At 39.2% G+C, this 18,087-nt stretch overlaps 1 protein-coding gene across 3 annotated transcripts in view; it reads right to left on the reverse strand.

Moving 5' to 3' along the window:
* SEL1L (SEL1L adaptor subunit of SYVN1 ubiquitin ligase) overlaps nucleotides 1–261 on the reverse strand; it is a 35,147-nt gene extending 34,886 nt beyond the window's left edge. For all 3 annotated transcript variants that reach the window (XR_011337556.1, XM_069858629.1, XM_069858628.1), the window contains exon 1: nucleotides 167–261. Coding sequence is in view for 2 of the 3 variants with exons in the window: in XM_069858629.1 (XP_069714730.1) it covers nucleotides 167–245 (79 nt within the window). In the remaining variant the exon portion in view is untranslated. The remainder of the gene's footprint in view (nucleotides 1–166) is intronic.
* Nucleotides 262–18,087: the final 17,826 nt, after the last annotated feature.

Below are 18,087 nucleotides of genomic sequence, written 5' to 3' on the forward strand. Positions count from 1 at the left end.
GCGGGGCGAGCCCGACAAGAACCCGGCCCCCTCCCCTCCGCCGCCTGGGCGAGGCCGGAGCGGCCCCCACGCGCCCCGAGGCCCCACCGAGGGCGCAGGGCCCCCCTCCCAACTCCTCTCTGCAGCGAGGCCGCCGCGGAGGGAGAATCGCAGCCCCAGTACCCACCGGCCGCGGACACTGCTCCGGCCCAGAGCGCCGCCAGGCACAGCGCCAGCCCGAGCGCCAGCCGCGCCCGCCGCCCCATCGCCGCCCCACTACCGGCCGCCGCCCCCGGGCCGCGGCTGGCGCTAAACGGCCCTCCCCGATTGGCTCGCGGCGGGAGCGGCCCCGCGGGGGCGCGCCCTCGCCCCGGCCAATGGCAGCGCGGATCGGCCGCACGTGACCCGCCGGCGCCGGCTACGTCATCGCGCCCGGCCGAGGCACCGCCCCCGCCGGCGGAGCCGCCCGCTCCGCGCCCCGGGGAGGTGCGACCGGCGGGGCGGGGCCCGCACGGGCCGGAGCTGTAGGTGCGGCCTCTCGGGGGTGGGGCCTGGCATGGTGCATGGTAATAAAGGCTAAAATTAGGGTGCTGCGAAATAAGGCTAAAGGTTTATTTTAATTTACTGAGTCTTCTGATTCATTATGTCTTACGACTTACTTTCCTTACGCTGTTTTTATCCTCTATCGATAGGTTTCTACATAACTTCCCCCGCAGTTGAAACCTGTAGTTAGCTTTAAGCTACCTTAAGTTGCTTTTATGGGGAGCCCTATTTGTGACAACTGAACACTCTTTCTTGATTGGATGTATAGGGAGTAGCAGTAAGTTAAATACCTATCTAAACCACCTGATGCATGTGGAACTCAAAGGATGTAGTGATTTAAACTTTACTGTCAGAAAGGTGCTTGCTCTGGGAAAGAACTGGGGACTTGGGGACACAACTCTTTTTTTGTAAGAATCACATCTTTTTGTAGGTCAGTTAAAAAGCAACAACAGCTTTTTGCCCGCTGGAACTGTGTCTGCAGGTAGGGGAATGTCTGTTCTGCTTCAGCTAGGAGGCTTCCGAGCAGCGTGTAAGAGTCGTGGATAGATGTAGTAAGTAGTTCTAATTAAGAGAACACTAAGTACTAGTAATTTTTTTTTTACGTACAGTACAGCTATAACAGTGTTCATCAACTTAGGCAAAACCAAGCTACACAATGGTGTGGGAGCACTATTGTTTCAGTACAGGCCTGAAGGGCTTTCACCAGAGCTCTTTCCAGTGCTTAGATCAGGCCTAAGTTTAACCTCTGGTGTGCTAACTAGAACAGTGATAAAGCCTGCCTGTTTGCCATCGTTGCTCCCTGGAGCAGAGTGGGGCAGCTCGGTGGTGTCAGGGATGCGAATGCACTGCCAGCACCTGTGTTCCTCTGATCGAGGGGTGTCAGGGGCTGGGGTGAGCTGCCCAGAGACCTTGTGGTAGTGCTGGAACTGGAGGTAAGCGCTGAAGACTCTAGTGAACAAATCCCTTCTCAGCCTGATCTAATCAGACCTCCTGTGAGCAGGGGTTGGGCTAGGTGACCTCTGGAGGTCGCTTCTAACCAACTTTATTCTACGTCTAAAGCTGGGGGAGTGGTTAAGATAAATGGAGGAGCAACAGGAAGAATATAATTAATCACCTTTGAGATAAAAAAAATTGGAATAATATTTCAGACTGAGTTAGTTCCAATTAATTTAGTATATGCTGTACTCCAAGAGCACTAAATTTATTGCTGCCTTTTATTTCTATATGCAGCAGCCATGAAATTCCCATTACTTTCCTTAATCAGTTTTGCATTTTCTTCTATTTGAATGGAAGCTTAGGTATTTTTGCTGCGTGCCTCCTCTTTGTTCTATGTCAAAATGCCTTATGCACCAGCCCAAGTGACCAAGCAAGTAGTAAGGGCTCGAGTTGCACCTTTTGTGCTTTAGTTACACTTAGGTTAGGTAACATTTTAAAACTAAATTTTTACAAGGTGTTTGAACTGGACCTATTTAAATACCACCTAGTACTTGTGTGGCATTGATGCAATATTAATCATTCTGTAGGATAATGGAAATTTGTGAGTTAAGTTTTGAGTAGCTTAGAGATATGCATGTTAACTTTTGGAGTATTTCTCATATTCTCTTGCTTATCTCTAGTTTGATCACACAGCTTTCTCATTTGTAGTCACATGGCTTTTTACTTTGTGGGAACTTTCTTGTATGCTTGTATGACTTTTTATTTTTTTTTCCTTAATGTAAAACTGCTTAGGTGTGAGAAGTATGAAGCTTGGTACCTTGTGAAGAGCAATTTCCCAAGAGTTGTCCTTGCACAATATTCTCATAAAGTTTTTTTCATCTTGCTCAAAAAAAAAAATAAAAAGGAGCAAACTTCAGCCACCTTTCTGACAAGATTTCTGTCCCAAAATACACTCATGGATTTTTCTGATAAAAAGGACACATCTTTGCTTTTTTCTTTTTTTTTTTTGAGTGCAAAATATATACTTTAAGACTATTTTTCATAGGGTTTTAGTGATATTTTTTGCTTGAATTGGTTTTACTGTGTGTTTTTGAAGTTTCTAGACATTTATTTCTGAGGACACAATTACAAGGAGAGTAATATTCCTAAATCTCCAGTGTTTGTGGTAGGGGAGTTATGATTCTAGCAAGGCCCATATATAAAGGAAGAGACACAATACAAATGTTAACTAAGCAATATGAGGGAGCAAAGGTGAAAATTAGCAAGCTTAATATTACCTGGTCTGTGATAACTGAGTGCCTGATCACAGGGAACAAGGAGGAGAGGATCAGTGATGGAGAGATGAAGTAACATTCTTTGATTTTATATTAGAAAATAAGTTGTTGGCATGGCGTTTGTGAGAAGTTCAGTCAAGGAACAAGAAGGATGTAGCTGTAGGAGCTGTCAGCCAGTCTAGACCAGTAACAAATCATAAAGGTTAATCAGCCAACATTGTGAGCTACCAGTATTCACACAGACAGAAATGCAGATAAGCCAGTCACGTTTCTCAAGCTGGTATGGCTTGAAACTCATTAGTGAAAACATCAGCCCTTGCTGTCTGACTTCCCTGATGTTAGATTGGTGCAAAAAAAAGTTGCTGTTTCTGTCGCTCTAAACTGTGATGCTTATTTTGGATTAAAATTTTATTTAACTGTGTTCATGTAGATTACTACTTTAAAGTGTAAAATTCACTCACTCATGCTAATGGTTTTTATTCCTTATTTTTTTAATACTATGCTGTCAAATTAAGGATTAAATTCAAGCAATTTTGTTGTGTGAGTTCAAGAGGGGGTGTAAACCAGCAAAGATGCTAGCAATATCAACTAAGTATTTTGCCAGGGAGAACATACGGTTTGACAGTGTTTCCAAAAATTTGGTGATAGAAACGAGAGCCTTGAAGATGAGGAAGGCTATGGATGTCTTTCTGTGATTGATGACAACCAGTTGAGGGCAAATATTGAAGCAGACCCATGCAAAACAACTTGAGAGGTCGCAGAAGAACTAAATGTTGACCATTCAACAATTATTTGACATTTGCACCAAATTGGAAAATCAAAAACCTTAACAAATGGTGTCACATGAGTTGAATGAAAGGCAAGAAAATTGCCATTATGAAGTCTGCTCTGTACTTCTGAATCTTGTGATTCATTTCTTTGTTGCATTATGATGTGATGAAAAGCAGCAAGTGGAATTATCCACTGCAACTTCTTGAATCCTGGTGAAACCATCACAGCAGAGAAGTACTGCCAGGAAATTGACAAAATACACCAGGAACTGCAACATTTACATCCAACACTGATCAGTCAAAAAGTACCAATTCTTCTCCATGACAAGTGACTGCATGTCTGGCAAATAACTCTGCAGAGGCTGCATGAACTGGGCTATGAAACCGCTTTGCCCAGCTTACTCACCAGCCCCCTCTCCTACCTGTTGCTACATTTTCAAGCAGCTTGACAACTTCTTGCAAGAGATTTTCCACAACCAAGCATCAGCTCAAAACACCTTCAGAGATTTCGTCAATTCCAAGACTCCAGAATTCTATGCCATTGAATAAATAGACTTATTTCTTGTTGGCAAAAATGTGTATATTCTAATGGATTTTATTTCGATTAATAAATTTTATTCTATAAGGAGTTATACTGCTTTAAAATGGCAATTATTTTTGCATCAACCTAGTATATTCATATTCACAGATTGCTCTACTATCCATGCCTAGACTCTTGGCCTCTCATACTTACCAGGTAGTCTGGCTTGATGTTCAGAAGTAAAAGAGATTCACACACTCATGCACTGTTCTCACATGCACCCCATATTCAGGCATCCCTCAAGTATTAGATTGCCAGATGGTGTCTTGAGGTCCATGTGTGGACCCTGTGTCGCTTACCTGGTTACTGACTTAGACCCGGAGTCTTTCCGTATAAAAGTCTTCTGCTTCCTGGCTGGTCCAGTTTAAGGTCTGCTAGTAAGTATGTGGATGTGTATACTTACATGCACATGCACACACACAAATTCCATAGGGAAGTATAAACAGCCTGGTCTCTTCAACTGCTGGCACTTAGACCTATGGGCCCTGAGAGCCACAGTCCTTGCTCCAGTTGCGGGTGCTTAGACCTCAGCAGCACACACCCCGCTCCCAATGGTGCATGATTTCTTCCCCAATTGCTGGCACCAAGGTTTTGGTTGTATTCTAGTCTCTCTATTGTTGGCATCTGGATCTACAGGCCTGATGATGTGTGCTCTGTTTTCCAGCTGCTGGCAATTTGACATTGTAGGACTTACATAAGATAGAGTGAGATTACAAAAGTAAAGTCAATAGAAGGAATTAATAATAACATAGGATGCCCTGTATTGATCAGATGTAAGGCTCAGGCGCATGTCCCATATTTGTTCCTCTGCTATACATCCTTATTCCTTCCTTTGTCACTTCCCATAAAGATCCCATAATTTTTACATAACCCCACAAGTTCTTTTTATTATTCTCTGCTTTTGGTACACTCCCACAATCCTCCTCAAATATCCCATCATAGTCACAAAAATCTTCTTTCCTGTTCACCCCCCGCTGAACTGTTCTTTATACAGTCTCCTTAACATTTGTGTGTCTGTTTACTTTATCACTTTTGGTTTTGCTTGTTACTTCTATTACACTGAGTAGCCCTTCACAGGCAGCTTAATGAACCAGTTCTTACATTCTGCTTACTCTTACAGTGGCACAGGGAAAAATACTCATTTGTTTAAGGACCTGGAATCATGCTGCTTTTTGGTTTGGTTCTGTTTTTGCCTCTGCTATTGAGTTACTTGTATCACTTGCTTTTTTTTTAATTTTTTTTCTTTACTCTTCTTTTTCTCAAGGGAAAAGCTCCAGTTATCTTCAGTGAGATTTCCTGTAGGATGTAATGAAACCTGAGTATTACACGCTTACCAGAGTTGTAATGTTACAGTCCCGAGGGCATAAGTTGCTTGCTTGTATAGATTTCTTATGTCTCTGAATTGTGCTGAGAGCTTCACCTCTCTGCCTAGTGTAGAAACCTTCAGACAAGGACAATTGGTGTGCTGGCACAAAAAAATAGTATTATCCAGTTGGCTGTATGCTCAAGGTCCCGTGTTTAGATGTTAATGAATAGCAAACACAAATAAGTTTGCAGCGTGTTACAGCATAACAAGTGCCAGCCTTCTCTAGAGATGGAGACATCAGGCTGATCCATGTACAAGTCTGGTGAGAACATAGCAATTATATTTTAAAACATTTTAATTATTGAATTAATGCTTTGTAGATTCAGTAGAATTCTGTACAAGCACCTAAATTTCAGAAGCTGGATGAAATGGGGAAAATAGTTCTATTTAGGAGAAACGTAACCTAACGGTTAAGGGTCTATAATTGGAAATTGCAAGAGATTATCTGTTCCCTTTCAGTACAACCATGTGAATTTAGGAATACCAGGTTGTCTTTGACTTGATTTCTAGATAGGTGTCTGATGGGTTGCAGAGCAGATGCAGAAGGAAATTGAAACTAATGCTGTCTGCAACCTAACAATTCCATATATGTCACACTACTTGCATTTACAGATGTAGTGCTGTCAGGTATATTAAGGGCAATTTCTAGAGTAACCTGCATTACTTTGAAGTAAGAAAACTCAAAGGGACTGAAAGTCTTCAAGATAAAATAGGACAAGATATCTACTACAGCATGGAGATGGCTTCAGGGGTAAGTGGAACCTGGATGTGATGTTTTCCATTCCAAATTGTGAGTCCTGTCCTTGAAAATCTCTGCTGACTGCAGGCTCAGGAGAGCTCTGGTTAGTAGTCAGTTAAGCAGGTAAAGATGCACACTGGATATTCATTAAGGGAATAGGCTTGAATATTAACTGGGAAATATCTCCAGAGCTGTAATTCTGGGGGGGGGGTGTGTGTCACAAAGCCAGATGAAGAAGAGTGCATCTCTGAGAATGTCATATTTTGCTGTATTGACTGTCCTCTACCCTTCTGTGAACTCTTGGGTATATAATTTGTGTTGACATTGTGGAAACACATTTCTGGGGCTTTCTCAGAGTTAGCTTGCTTACTATTCATAATGCCTTGCTTAGAAAATTTCAGTCATTCAGCTGGAAAAGCAGAAAACAATCACAAGGATTAAACTATCAATCATAAATAAACAATCTTTGTACTCAGGCAGGGTGTAATTTATTCAGAAAAATGATTCAACAAACACTTGCAAATTATGAACATGCTTAGGAGAGTCATTTTTTTCTGAGGTTATTTGGGAAGAGGAAATGGAAAAAACTTATCAGCTGTATATCTTTGGATACACTTACATAGAAATAACTTATATCTAAGAGAACCTAAGACTTCATAAAATAAAAGGTCAATATTCAGGATAAATGTCAGCCCACCCAAGACTGTTTGTAGCACATCAGAGAACTAACTCAAGATGTAAAAAATAGGACTGTCTATGAGTTGGGCTCTGCTCCTCAGGAATGGAATAGCAGCACAAGTCTGGCCAAGAGGTATTTGCAAGAGGTTTGAGGAGGACTTCCCCACTGCAGGATTAGGCTGTTGTCATGCCTTGATTCTGTTGCCACTGAAGTGAGGTGGTGTAACTAGACATGTGCCCATAGGGCAGAATGGGCCACTGGACCTTGAAGAAGGCAAGGTGAAAGTCATTGGTCACTGGCTAGATGTGCAGCAATATTTCATTGCTTCCAGAAAAGCCTGGACCAGTAGTGGAACATAGTAAATTTACTTATTGCTGTGTGCCAGCTCATAAAATTTTGGACCTTGTTAAGGGATATACAAGTGTCATAAACAGCTTTAGAGTTATGTTGCTCAGGTTAAGGTGTCACCAGTCAGAGATAAGACAGGTTATTCACTTCTTGCTCCAGGAATCTGAGCTTGCCTGCACACTCAACAGGACAAGCATCTATCAATTCATGCAACAGATAGGTGATTCTCATGGTCAGAAGGAGGATAAACTACACTTCATATTTTTTCCCCTCTGTTGTGATTGTGAGTTTTAAATGTTTGGTGTATCAATCTTTTCTGATTTGATAATGTTCCCTTAAGATAGTTGCATCGGTGATCAGCTTGCTTGTTCTGTCACAAACTTCTTTTTGTCTGCGAATCTGTTCTGTTACCCACAGCGCATAAAACAGTTTTGATGGAGTTCAGCATTCACGTTACAAACTTCGGTATGCTCAGCTATAAACTGACTAGATTAGAGATACAACTATCCATTGTTGTGCAGGAGGAACATTGCAGTTTAGGTTTAAGAGCAATTTTCACTTCAGCGGAAAGCTGTCTTTGCTGCTGCTTCTGTCACACATGTCACTTTAAGATTAGTAATTGGGCATGTTTCTGCAGCAGTACCTATTCTAAACACTGAAGTAAATTCTTAACAATTTAAAGAAACTTGTGTGGGGTGTGAATTGGATTTGTCCTGAATTATGGGGGGGTCCTCTGTACTGCTGTTACTTGTCAAGGACTTACCTGAAATATCCAGTTCCAGATGCATCAGAGCTTATGAAAGCTGGACACTGCAGACAGTATTTGGAGGTGCTTTCTGTTGGGTTTCTCCACAGTGCGAATTCCCTCCATCCCCACGGCAGCAGCTCCGGACCACGCAGGGCACAGCATGTACCCCTTGGCCACCAGGCTGCTGATCAGGATAGGGGGTCCTGCAGTCACCCGCATCTAAGCTTCTGGCAAACTAGCATTTTTGATGGGTTTCCACTGTCGATTGTACTCATCAAGGATCTCATTTGGAGTTAACTTAAAACATTTTGAACACTACTGCTGTTAAAGATTGTGGAGTGCTGTAAGCTTCTGCCAGGGTACTTGTGGTGATGAAGAAGAGACAGACCTTGCAGTTTTCTTCATATTCTTTTAATCAGTACAGCATATAGGAGTCACATTAAGAAAGCACCACTACTATTTCACTGGCTTCTCTCATTCAGGCAGATCTGTATACAGTTTCTCAGTTTTCTGACCTTCAGACAAACAGGGTGTTTTTGTTTTAGTCCATTCTACACTTTCGTGACTGTTCTCAGTCAAATCTCAGATTCTATTATTCCCAGGTGGTTTTTTTCCAGCCTGGCCTTCTCAGACATTCTAGATGCATCGTCCTGTGTGTCTGGTTTGGAAAACCTGGTCTTTTTAATAATGTTTATTCTAATATGCTTCAGACCAGCTTTGTGCTTTATCTTAGTCCCAATTAATCTTCCATATACTTGGCATTGCTCCCTCAGGTACTGCCATGCAGCGTCCCCAGAAATAACAGGAAAAGCTTTTCTGGTTTAGAGTCCATTGTTAGATAAGTCTTGCCTTAATTTCTCAAGACTTTCTTTGCTCAGCTGTGAGATGGCATTAGCACTGCATCCCTTCTTTGCTGAGCAAGAACTTGTTCATGGAACAATATTCAGATATTTTAATAATAAGGGTATTTACATCTCTAGGTAAATGCCACAAAGAAAGTAAATGCAGGGCAAAATTAACCTTAGTACAGTAAATAACGCATAGCATTGCTGTGTATAATCTGCCTTGTCAAGTTGTGAAATAATACCTGTTTTCCCCGTAATGATTCAGAGATTTAGACATTTTAATCTCTAAACACATTTGAAGTGTCGCTTCTGGAACTGGGATGTATTTGTATCAAAGACTTGGGTACAGATTATGCTTTGATGTTTGTACACCTTTTCTTTACTTTGATTTTTTTTTAAATACAGATAGGACCAACTGCCTTTGGTAACTTTGTTTTCACTTTTGAAATACGAGCAAATTATGTCTCAATTTTATTTTGAAAATCATACTTTTCTTACTAGAGACTGAAAAACAGGTAAATATGTAATTTTTATATAACACATTCCATATAAACTGTTGCTAGAGCTTGCTGTGCAATTTAAAACTGGTCTTTCAGGATTGCTGGAGATATAGCTGAAGCTTGATGTTGTAAGTTATCATTAATAATTTTAGTTTTGTAATGATTAGTGTCTGGTTTTGTCTCCGGATCAAATCTCTTTGTTCCTGGTTGTTTTTTGACTGCTGAAGTGAATCAGCGTATTGTGTGGGCAGAAATGGATCAACTTATACTGTACCTGCTAAAGAAAACATGCTAGTTTTTTGTTTTTAAAAGAAGCTATCTACTCTGAAAGGCCTGTAGGTACTGCTCTTTTGCTTCTGGAGAACGTAGCATGAAGCTTCAAATTAAGTGAACTGTGTAACACTTGCTGGCTACTTTTTCTGTGCAGCTCTAGTAGGTGTTCAGTTCAGATGCTGCGAAGATCTAATTCGACACATATCACCACCTGTTGTAGCAGTGTCTGATTTCAGCTTGTATGTCCCTAAATATTTATCTCTGTGTAATTAAATGGCTGCAGCCACTGCATTACAAACACGTCCTATGCTTTTCTGGATCTAATGAGCTAGAGCCACTTGAGTATTATGAGTTGATGGGTAACCTCATTAGATCAGAAGCCTCTATCCTTCCTTTCAGTCTGACTTGCAGACCAAAAAGCTATTAACTTCATAATCAGACAGTGGTCAAACTACTGAACAGCTAGATACCCATATCTTCCTGACTCTTACTTATGAGCAGACAGCCACTACTACTTGCAAGTAGCTTAAAGTATGAGCGGAGCTGCCTGCATAGCAGGAGCATTATGTTAAGCGGAAAACAATTAGGGTGTCATAAACCTAGAATTCATACCTAGTTTATATACTTCATAGGAAATTGCAAAATTACCTGTTTGTTCCATTCTTCTTTTGTGGATGTATGTAAATATATAGATATCTATATATATGTATATACCAAATAGATATTTAGTCCAAGATTAGCAGTAGTGATACTTACAATAAGGTATGTGGCCACACAGGTTTCTATGATATTCATGGACTAGTCATATAGACAACAATTTCCAAAAGTAGGCTCCTGTAATTCTTAGCCTAGCCAATGGATAGGTTCTTAAAAAACAGTTTTGACATTCAAAGATCAAGAGTACCTTAAGTGCTCAGTGTGAATATGATCATCTACTATGGGACACCTAATTTGCAAATGTCAGTAATATCAGTCTCCCTATTTGTAGGATAGAAATATTAACTAAGTTAAGATTAATACATTTCAAGGAGACTTGTGATCCTTGCATAATCTTATGGAAATGTATTTATTATAAAATATCTCATGCATTAAAAATCTCTTTTTTTACTTTAGAAAATTAGGTGTTGCTGTCAAACAACTTTTCCACTTTATGTTATTTGTACTTTTGGCTAAGAAAAAAGAAATAACAGATATCTGACTTTGTAAAATAGAATATTGTTTCTGTGAATTTCAAGTAACAGACTTTGCTCATCTTTGTTAGGGCTGCTGAAGTTCTTAATTTCAGATGAAATTAGTGAGACAGATTTTTCCAGAACAGAAAACATCAGGATAGAAAGCATTGTGACAATTAGCATTGTGTTAATGAAAGCATGCACCTTGAAGATTTAGTAATGGGATATAGTACCTTTTAATTAGAGTTCACTCATTTGAATACATCTCAGTATAATTTGCTCCTTTGGTATAATTCAGCTTAGTGAAATGAGTCTTGGGTCAGTGTAACTGTATTTTTAATTATCTACTGCCATGGTTTTCTTGTTTTCCCTGTGTATATATTACCAACAATAATTTTCTTAACTTTTCTAAACAGACAATAAAATGTTAATATGAAAAACATCTTTCTAGCTGGTAGCAGGGTAGATAAAGATCTGAACATTTGATGGAAATTGATAGTCTTCATGTTCAGATAGCTGGTATCTTTAATACAGAGTTGATGCAGGCAGGTTTATCCTGTAAGAGCATAGGTTGATCTTCTAAAGCAAACTTTGAACTCTGAACTCTTAGGCCATGTAAATAATGTTCTGTAAATGCATGGCATCATTATACATTAAAAAAACCAAAGTGCGGTGACTATTTTACTGGGTCAGACCTTATGAAAAGAAGTCCATTATTAAGAAAATCTTTATTATTAGATCAGAAACAAGTACAGAGTACAGTGTGGTTTTTTCTGTTTTGTTTTGTTTTCGTTTGGTTTGGGTTATTTTATGTTCAGGAGATCCACAGTGTCTGATGACTCAAAACCTTCTAATTCAGAGATAACACAATCCTTGAAACTTTTCCAGTTGTCTAATTTTAATCTTCTACTATTTCATGGACCATTTATCTCGTCTGTTCTCTCTTTTCTATTTTGGCATCTAGGACTTGAAAAATGTTTGGACCTTGTTTTTTACTTTGTATCTTTAGTTTTATTTGTCTAACAGAAAGCAGAGAAATATGGCATTATGGACCTGTCCGATTGGTACATAATACCCAGTTTTATTAAGGAGCACTGTGTCTAACACTGTTTTTATACTATATGCAGTATTGTATTACAACCAGAGAATCACAGTGGGAAAGTTATGTATTTCCATTGGGACTCATTCTAGGGAAAAAAAAGCCCAAATTCTAGTGCACTCAGTGATTTGCACGATGTTTTGGAAGTCAGAAATGCACCTTGCATGTTAGTGGTTTTGAGTATGTACACCTAGCACTCTAGTGGCTTATATATGTGCTGTATCTGTACTAGAGATGAATTTAAGGGTGCTTACTGGAGTCATGACTTAGTGTTACTTAGCTTCTGGGCTCAGGTAGCTCTAATCTAGAAATACAACTAAACGGAATGTGTTTTTTGTTCTACTTTTCCAGTCCAGAAGAGAACATTTAGAAGCTTTCCATTAATATTTTCAGGTCAGCTTTGTGTGGTTATTTGAGTCACTCCCTATTAGCAGTTTTTTCCATCATGTCATGTCATGTCATGTCATGTCATGTCATGTCATGTCATGTCATGTCATGTCATGTCATGTCATGTCTCATATCATCTATGTTACTTTTTGTAATATAAAACATAATAGTACAAAATATATTCTTGTAACATATACTGAAAGTTGAGGAAGACACATTAACTATCAACATGTTGGCATGTATGAATGCTTTGTAACATTATTGCAAATAGGAATTGGGTGAACAGATACCCTCTTCCTTTCTGCATTTTTCCTGCATGAGACACTGGTCACCTCCTCCCTACCAAAATAAGCAATCAATGGACCAGAATAGGATGCAGGAAGTAATTTTTTCCCCGTTGTTAGATGAGAAAATTACAAGTACAAGATGGAGCATTTTTCAAGAATCTCTTTGTATTTTTTTCAATATTCTGTGGAATTGCAGCATTGTTATTAAAAAGAATGTCCAAAGACCGTTGCATCACCTATGCATTGCTTTTCCTTTTGCTTTTCAAACTGACAGAAAACTACCTTAAGCTATGCCAACAGCAGTAATATGAACTTGCTTATTTGAATTAAGGAAGGCCAAGGTATGTCTGGTGCCTAGCACAGAGGTGCCAACCTAGCTGGCTCTGGTACCACAATTATTCTAGTGCAGCAGCATGGAGCCTCATATTGGTAAGTTTCTGCTACTTCCTGACAGATTAAGCTGGTCTTTTCTGAGCTCCAAGTGCATCTGGTAGTTTACCACAAATATCAGTATGATATCAGAATGATATCAGAACATGAGTTCTTTTGTTCAACACTTTGAAAACATATAACTGCCTACTGTTTTTAGTAGCCACTGTACTGAAAAATTCTAGGTTCTAGGAAATCTGCAGGCTTGGAACAAGGGTCTTCGCAAATTTAGCTTCAGTTTCTCTCAGTTTTCTATTATCTCACATGATTCTTCTCTCCCTACTTGGGCAAGAGTGCCTTGGAGAAAAAAACAAGTCTACAACATGAAATACTTTCAGAAATTTAGCAGCCTACTTCTGAAAAGGCAATTGTGTTGATTCGGTTGGGTATTTGAGGTTGCAAAGGAACATGCCAAGCTCTTTTATCACCCACTGCTTTCATTAAGAATTGATGGACCTGACATCACATAACTGGGAACAGGAAAAAAATCTTAATATTTCTCCATTTCTTTTCTATCAGTTTCCAAAAATTGCAGGGCATAACCCCCAATGGTTTGGTTTTTTTTAAATATAAGTATTTCAACAGCTGTGGCTTAGTATGAGTAAATGGAATATGCATGTGAACGTACAATGAATGTACATCAAATTACCTGCCTCATACATGATGTCACCAAGCTATAATTCTGAGAGCTGTATGAGTTCTTAAATCAAATCACATTTAGAAAAGTAGCTATATGCTTATGTTGCCCTTACACCTGCCTTCTGAAAAAATAAGTCTCATATTTAGAGAGGAAATGGTTTATGTGCATTCTGGTTAAGCTTTTATGAGATGCTGTCTCAGCAAACAAGAAATTGAATTTCAAAGAGTAGAGGAAAGGAACAAAGCAGATATGACAAAAAGAACTAATTCTACTTGTCTTTCAGAGTGTCCACTAAATTCCTTTTCTTCCCGTGTGCTGGAGAAATGAATAAAAAATTATTGACTAACCTTAGAGTAAAACATTGTGGCGACTTCACATGTACTTCACATCCATTGTGAAGTGTACAGAAAGAGCAGGGTTTTTTATGCTAAGGTTTGGGGAGAAATAACCCTGGTCCTGTAGATGCCAAGACAGAACTTTCAGAAGTTTGTTGTTCCACATGAAGGAGTTTAGACGATACAGCTAAGCAGTAGAGACTCCACCAGCTAACTTGCCTGAGCAGTTACAGTACTATCATTGTGAACTCTGAATACTTAAGACAGCACTTGAACTGATGTGGTTTAGAAGGAAATAATTGTCTGCATAATTACAAATAGCAAACGTCTATAAAAATGACATGGTCTTTGTGGATAGCCTGAATAGTGAAAGAGCTACATTTGGAGACTAAATTATTTATTGTGAGTTGCTCTCCCAGCTCCTCTGGTAAGTGATCTCATACATCAATGTTCAGTGCTTTCTCAAATGAAACAAAACAATCTGGCACTGTGCCACTGCCTCACTTCCATTCACATGCTAGTTTGCCACTAGCATGGGACTTCCTTGGAAAATATGTGGAAGGGCAGTACTTTATATTCTTTCTCTTTCCCTTTCCTTCTCTTAGTTTGAGTCAAGTAACCTCGCACTACAGTGATCATAAAACTTTTTTAGTATAATTGAAAAATGTCAATGTAGCCATTCTTTGAAGAGTTGCATCAAGGAAAGTACTTTTTCTATCATTTGGTTGGTTGTTTTTTTTCCTTAGTAATCCCAGACATGGCAGTAGTTTATTTTTTTAATTGTTTTTCATCTGGTAAAGCAATTTCACAGGTTAATTGTGAGACTGGGGGTAGGAATGTTTAAAGTAGTTTCTAATTTCTGAAAATATGACTGTGATGTTGCTGAGATCTCCTGAAGCAACCACTCTGCACTACCATTGTCAAAATGTGGGGTTATTGTGGTTTTGGAAACATGGACAGTTGAATGGTCAGAAGACAAGGGCTGTTCGAAGTGGGGGCTGTGAACACAGGCTGAATAGACCCATAGTGCTCATAGGCTGGAGGGGACTAAGGATTTGTGTAGACAGAAATGACTAGATGGACACTTACACACCTGAATTTGTACAAGTTATTACAAATACATAAAACCTGCATCAATTATTCAAGTAATCTGCTCAGTCTAGTCATCAGCAGATGTCTGAGTGGTTTGGGCAGATAGGGCTTATACTAGGTTGAAATGGGTCATTGTGAACATTATGTACAATAATCTCAATGTATTGACTTGAATGCAAAACAAAAAGCATGATTTGTTTCAGTGGGAATTTGCTGTATAGTTGGGGAAGAATGCCCTTTTAAGTCCTTTGCTGAATCAGGGCCAATAGAAAATATGGCTAAGGATTAAACATCAGTCGAAGACAATAAAAATAGTTCTCTTAATTTGAATCTTTTTCAGATATGTGTATTATAATTTTGTATTTTGTGTTGCATCTAAGTGGTAACACAGTAGTGAAGATCCAAGAAATTAAGTAGTTAACTTCTCAGTGGAGGATGCAGGAAAATTTACAAAGGTTACTGTGGAGTGTAATTTGTCTGGAGAATTATACACTTTTCTCTTCATTTCTTCAGAATTTGTGATCTGTGGAGTGCTGAATCCCAAATGGAAGATGAAATGTATTAGACTAGAGAATAGCCTCCCAAAGAAGGGAGCAGAAGCTTTATCCACTGGGGTGTTTACAGCTATGTAGTGAAAACCTATTATTGTTCTTAAAGCATGGATTATTCTGTAATTCAGACACAAGGAAGTAATGCTGAACGCAGCACAAAGGGATCACAGGAAGGAGTGGGAGGAAATCCAGGTTTTCTTTAATTTGATTGCTGAGATACCGTTTATTTTTTTGAGATAATTATAAAAGTGTTCCCATTCTTCTTTTAAGGCAAGGAGGGCAGACCCTGCTCACTGAAGACTAGACTCTGTTGAGGCAGTTTAATTTCCTTTTTAGTCAGTGTGTTTGACCACACTGAGAAAGAAATCAATAAATGAGATCTCTTGTGTGAGGTGTTTGCATGATTTTTAGAAATACTAGCCAAGAGAAGCCTGCTATGTTCATATGGCCAGCAAGAGAATGGGAATGCTCTATTACTGGCTGGGGGGAAGAGAATACTCAAAGTGAAATATTATTTTCTAAATTTGAACCATTTCAAGGGCAATTCTTCTGAGTTCTCTTGGACATTATTTTGTAAAGAATTTTCACGAGGGTTCAAAAAGTGTGCCAGTCTTTCCCTTCTAGTTTTTAAGTGAGGATGGAAATGTTTTAGGGTGGTACAGATGTTGATCTCAAGATAGAACTAACCCAGGTTGTGATACTTGGTGAAAGTGTCGAACCTCTATAACAAGAAGTAAACTAAGAAATATAAATTAAAGTTTTTTTCTGATATGTTCTTCTGCCTTTGAGCTCACTGTCTAGGGGCTAATCACTTTTGATACTTTGACTTTCCAGTTTTTGTCATATGGTTTGGTATAGAGCATTGATACTATGCAACAGCATTTTCTTATCACAATCCAGCCATTACTCCACTGTCTGGTCTATCCTCTAGAAAGGCAAAAAGGAATAATTTCTAGCAGGATTATTTTGTCTTGCTGAATGTGCCCAAACACTGCAAGCTCTACGGAGAAGGAGTTGTCAAATGCACAAATACAAAGTAAGAATTAACTGGCCAGAAAGCAATTCAGGTAAAGGAGTTTGTAAACAGTCTACAGGATCAAATATTATTCACCATTCAAATAACTGGATGAGTACTTTCAATGCCAAGATGCAAGCTTAATTTGTCTTGGTTTTCCAGATGGTTTGCATGATTAAGATATCTAACATTAGTACTTTACTTGTTGCCTTGCTTTTCTGTAAGCTGTGTCGACTTTCCTCTTTACCTGTTGGAATGCCAGGCCTGCACAAATGTATTACCTGGTGTATTCATCCCTGGCTGCTTGGAGTAATGCCGTAGAGGGAAGAGTGCTTGCCTTTGAAGATTGGCTGTATTTCCTGTCTCTGCCTCCTTGGTCCAGCAAACCAAAGCAGCACAACTACTTTAGGGAGATTTATGACGTCTTGTGGCCCTTAGCAGTCAGTCTGCAGTCAATCTATCTGCTAGGTGCAGACAATTTGAGAGAGTACTGAAGTCTTATTTTCTAGTTCCTAGATGCAAAAACTGCACAAGTTCTATAAAGATGCTCAGTGGGATTCCAGTTAAGGTGAAAAATTCTCTATCAATCAGAGAAAAAGAATTATCTGATAAAAAACAGTTAACCAGCCCCCAAAATGAATTTTTATGGCAGAATGTATTGAAGACATCTGCTAAGCGGGACACTGCCAGCCTCTGGGCCATATGCTTCATGTCCCTGGCATATGCACAACTAAGCACAATAGCACTGAACATATTGGGAGAGGTATGGATGCCTCTCTTCCGTCTCCTCCCACTCCCCAGAGAAACAGAATGGAACAAACTTTTGCTGCATAAAAAGCTATATCTTCTGTTTTCCTGTGCTTTCAGGTTATAGCTAACATGAGTGCATGAGTGCATTTTTGTCTAACTTAATTTAAACTTTGTCCCTGTGTTAAAGAAAGCCATGGGGGCATGGGGTGAGATGGGGGAGGGAAGTGAAAGCTAAAAGCTATTAGGATTAAAAGTATTAAGATGACCTTTTTGAAGCATATTAGGAACAATACCCCTCCAGTTGATTGATATAAATTGGGTCAATTGAGTTATATGTTGGTAAATTGGAAGTAAAATTATAAATAGTGATGCAAAACAGATAAAATTACTCAGTAGCTGTTTGTGCTCTGTTTTTTAACATATTTTAATAATATTATAGATAGTATAAATTTATTCATTATAGTCAAAGTGGAATGTAGGGAGCACCAGCTGAAAGTAAGTATTTTATAACCAGCAGTTCTGGAATCCTAATAAAGTAATAGATTAGTCAATCTACAATTTAAATTCTCTGGCCCATTAATTCAATATTAGTGTTGGAGAATGGGGAAATTGTAACAGCGCAGGAGTGCCACCATAATAACATTACTTAAAAGGATTGTAGGGGACTATCTAACATCCAAGAGAAAAGGTACTTTTGCATAAGTCTTGCCAACAGAACAGAACAGTTTGGACACCATCAAGAAGAGGTTA

This window comes from Phaenicophaeus curvirostris, chromosome 5 (assembly GCF_032191515.1).
Source record: "Phaenicophaeus curvirostris isolate KB17595 chromosome 5, BPBGC_Pcur_1.0, whole genome shotgun sequence".
Classification (NCBI taxonomy): Eukaryota; Metazoa; Chordata; class Aves; order Cuculiformes; family Cuculidae; genus Phaenicophaeus; species Phaenicophaeus curvirostris.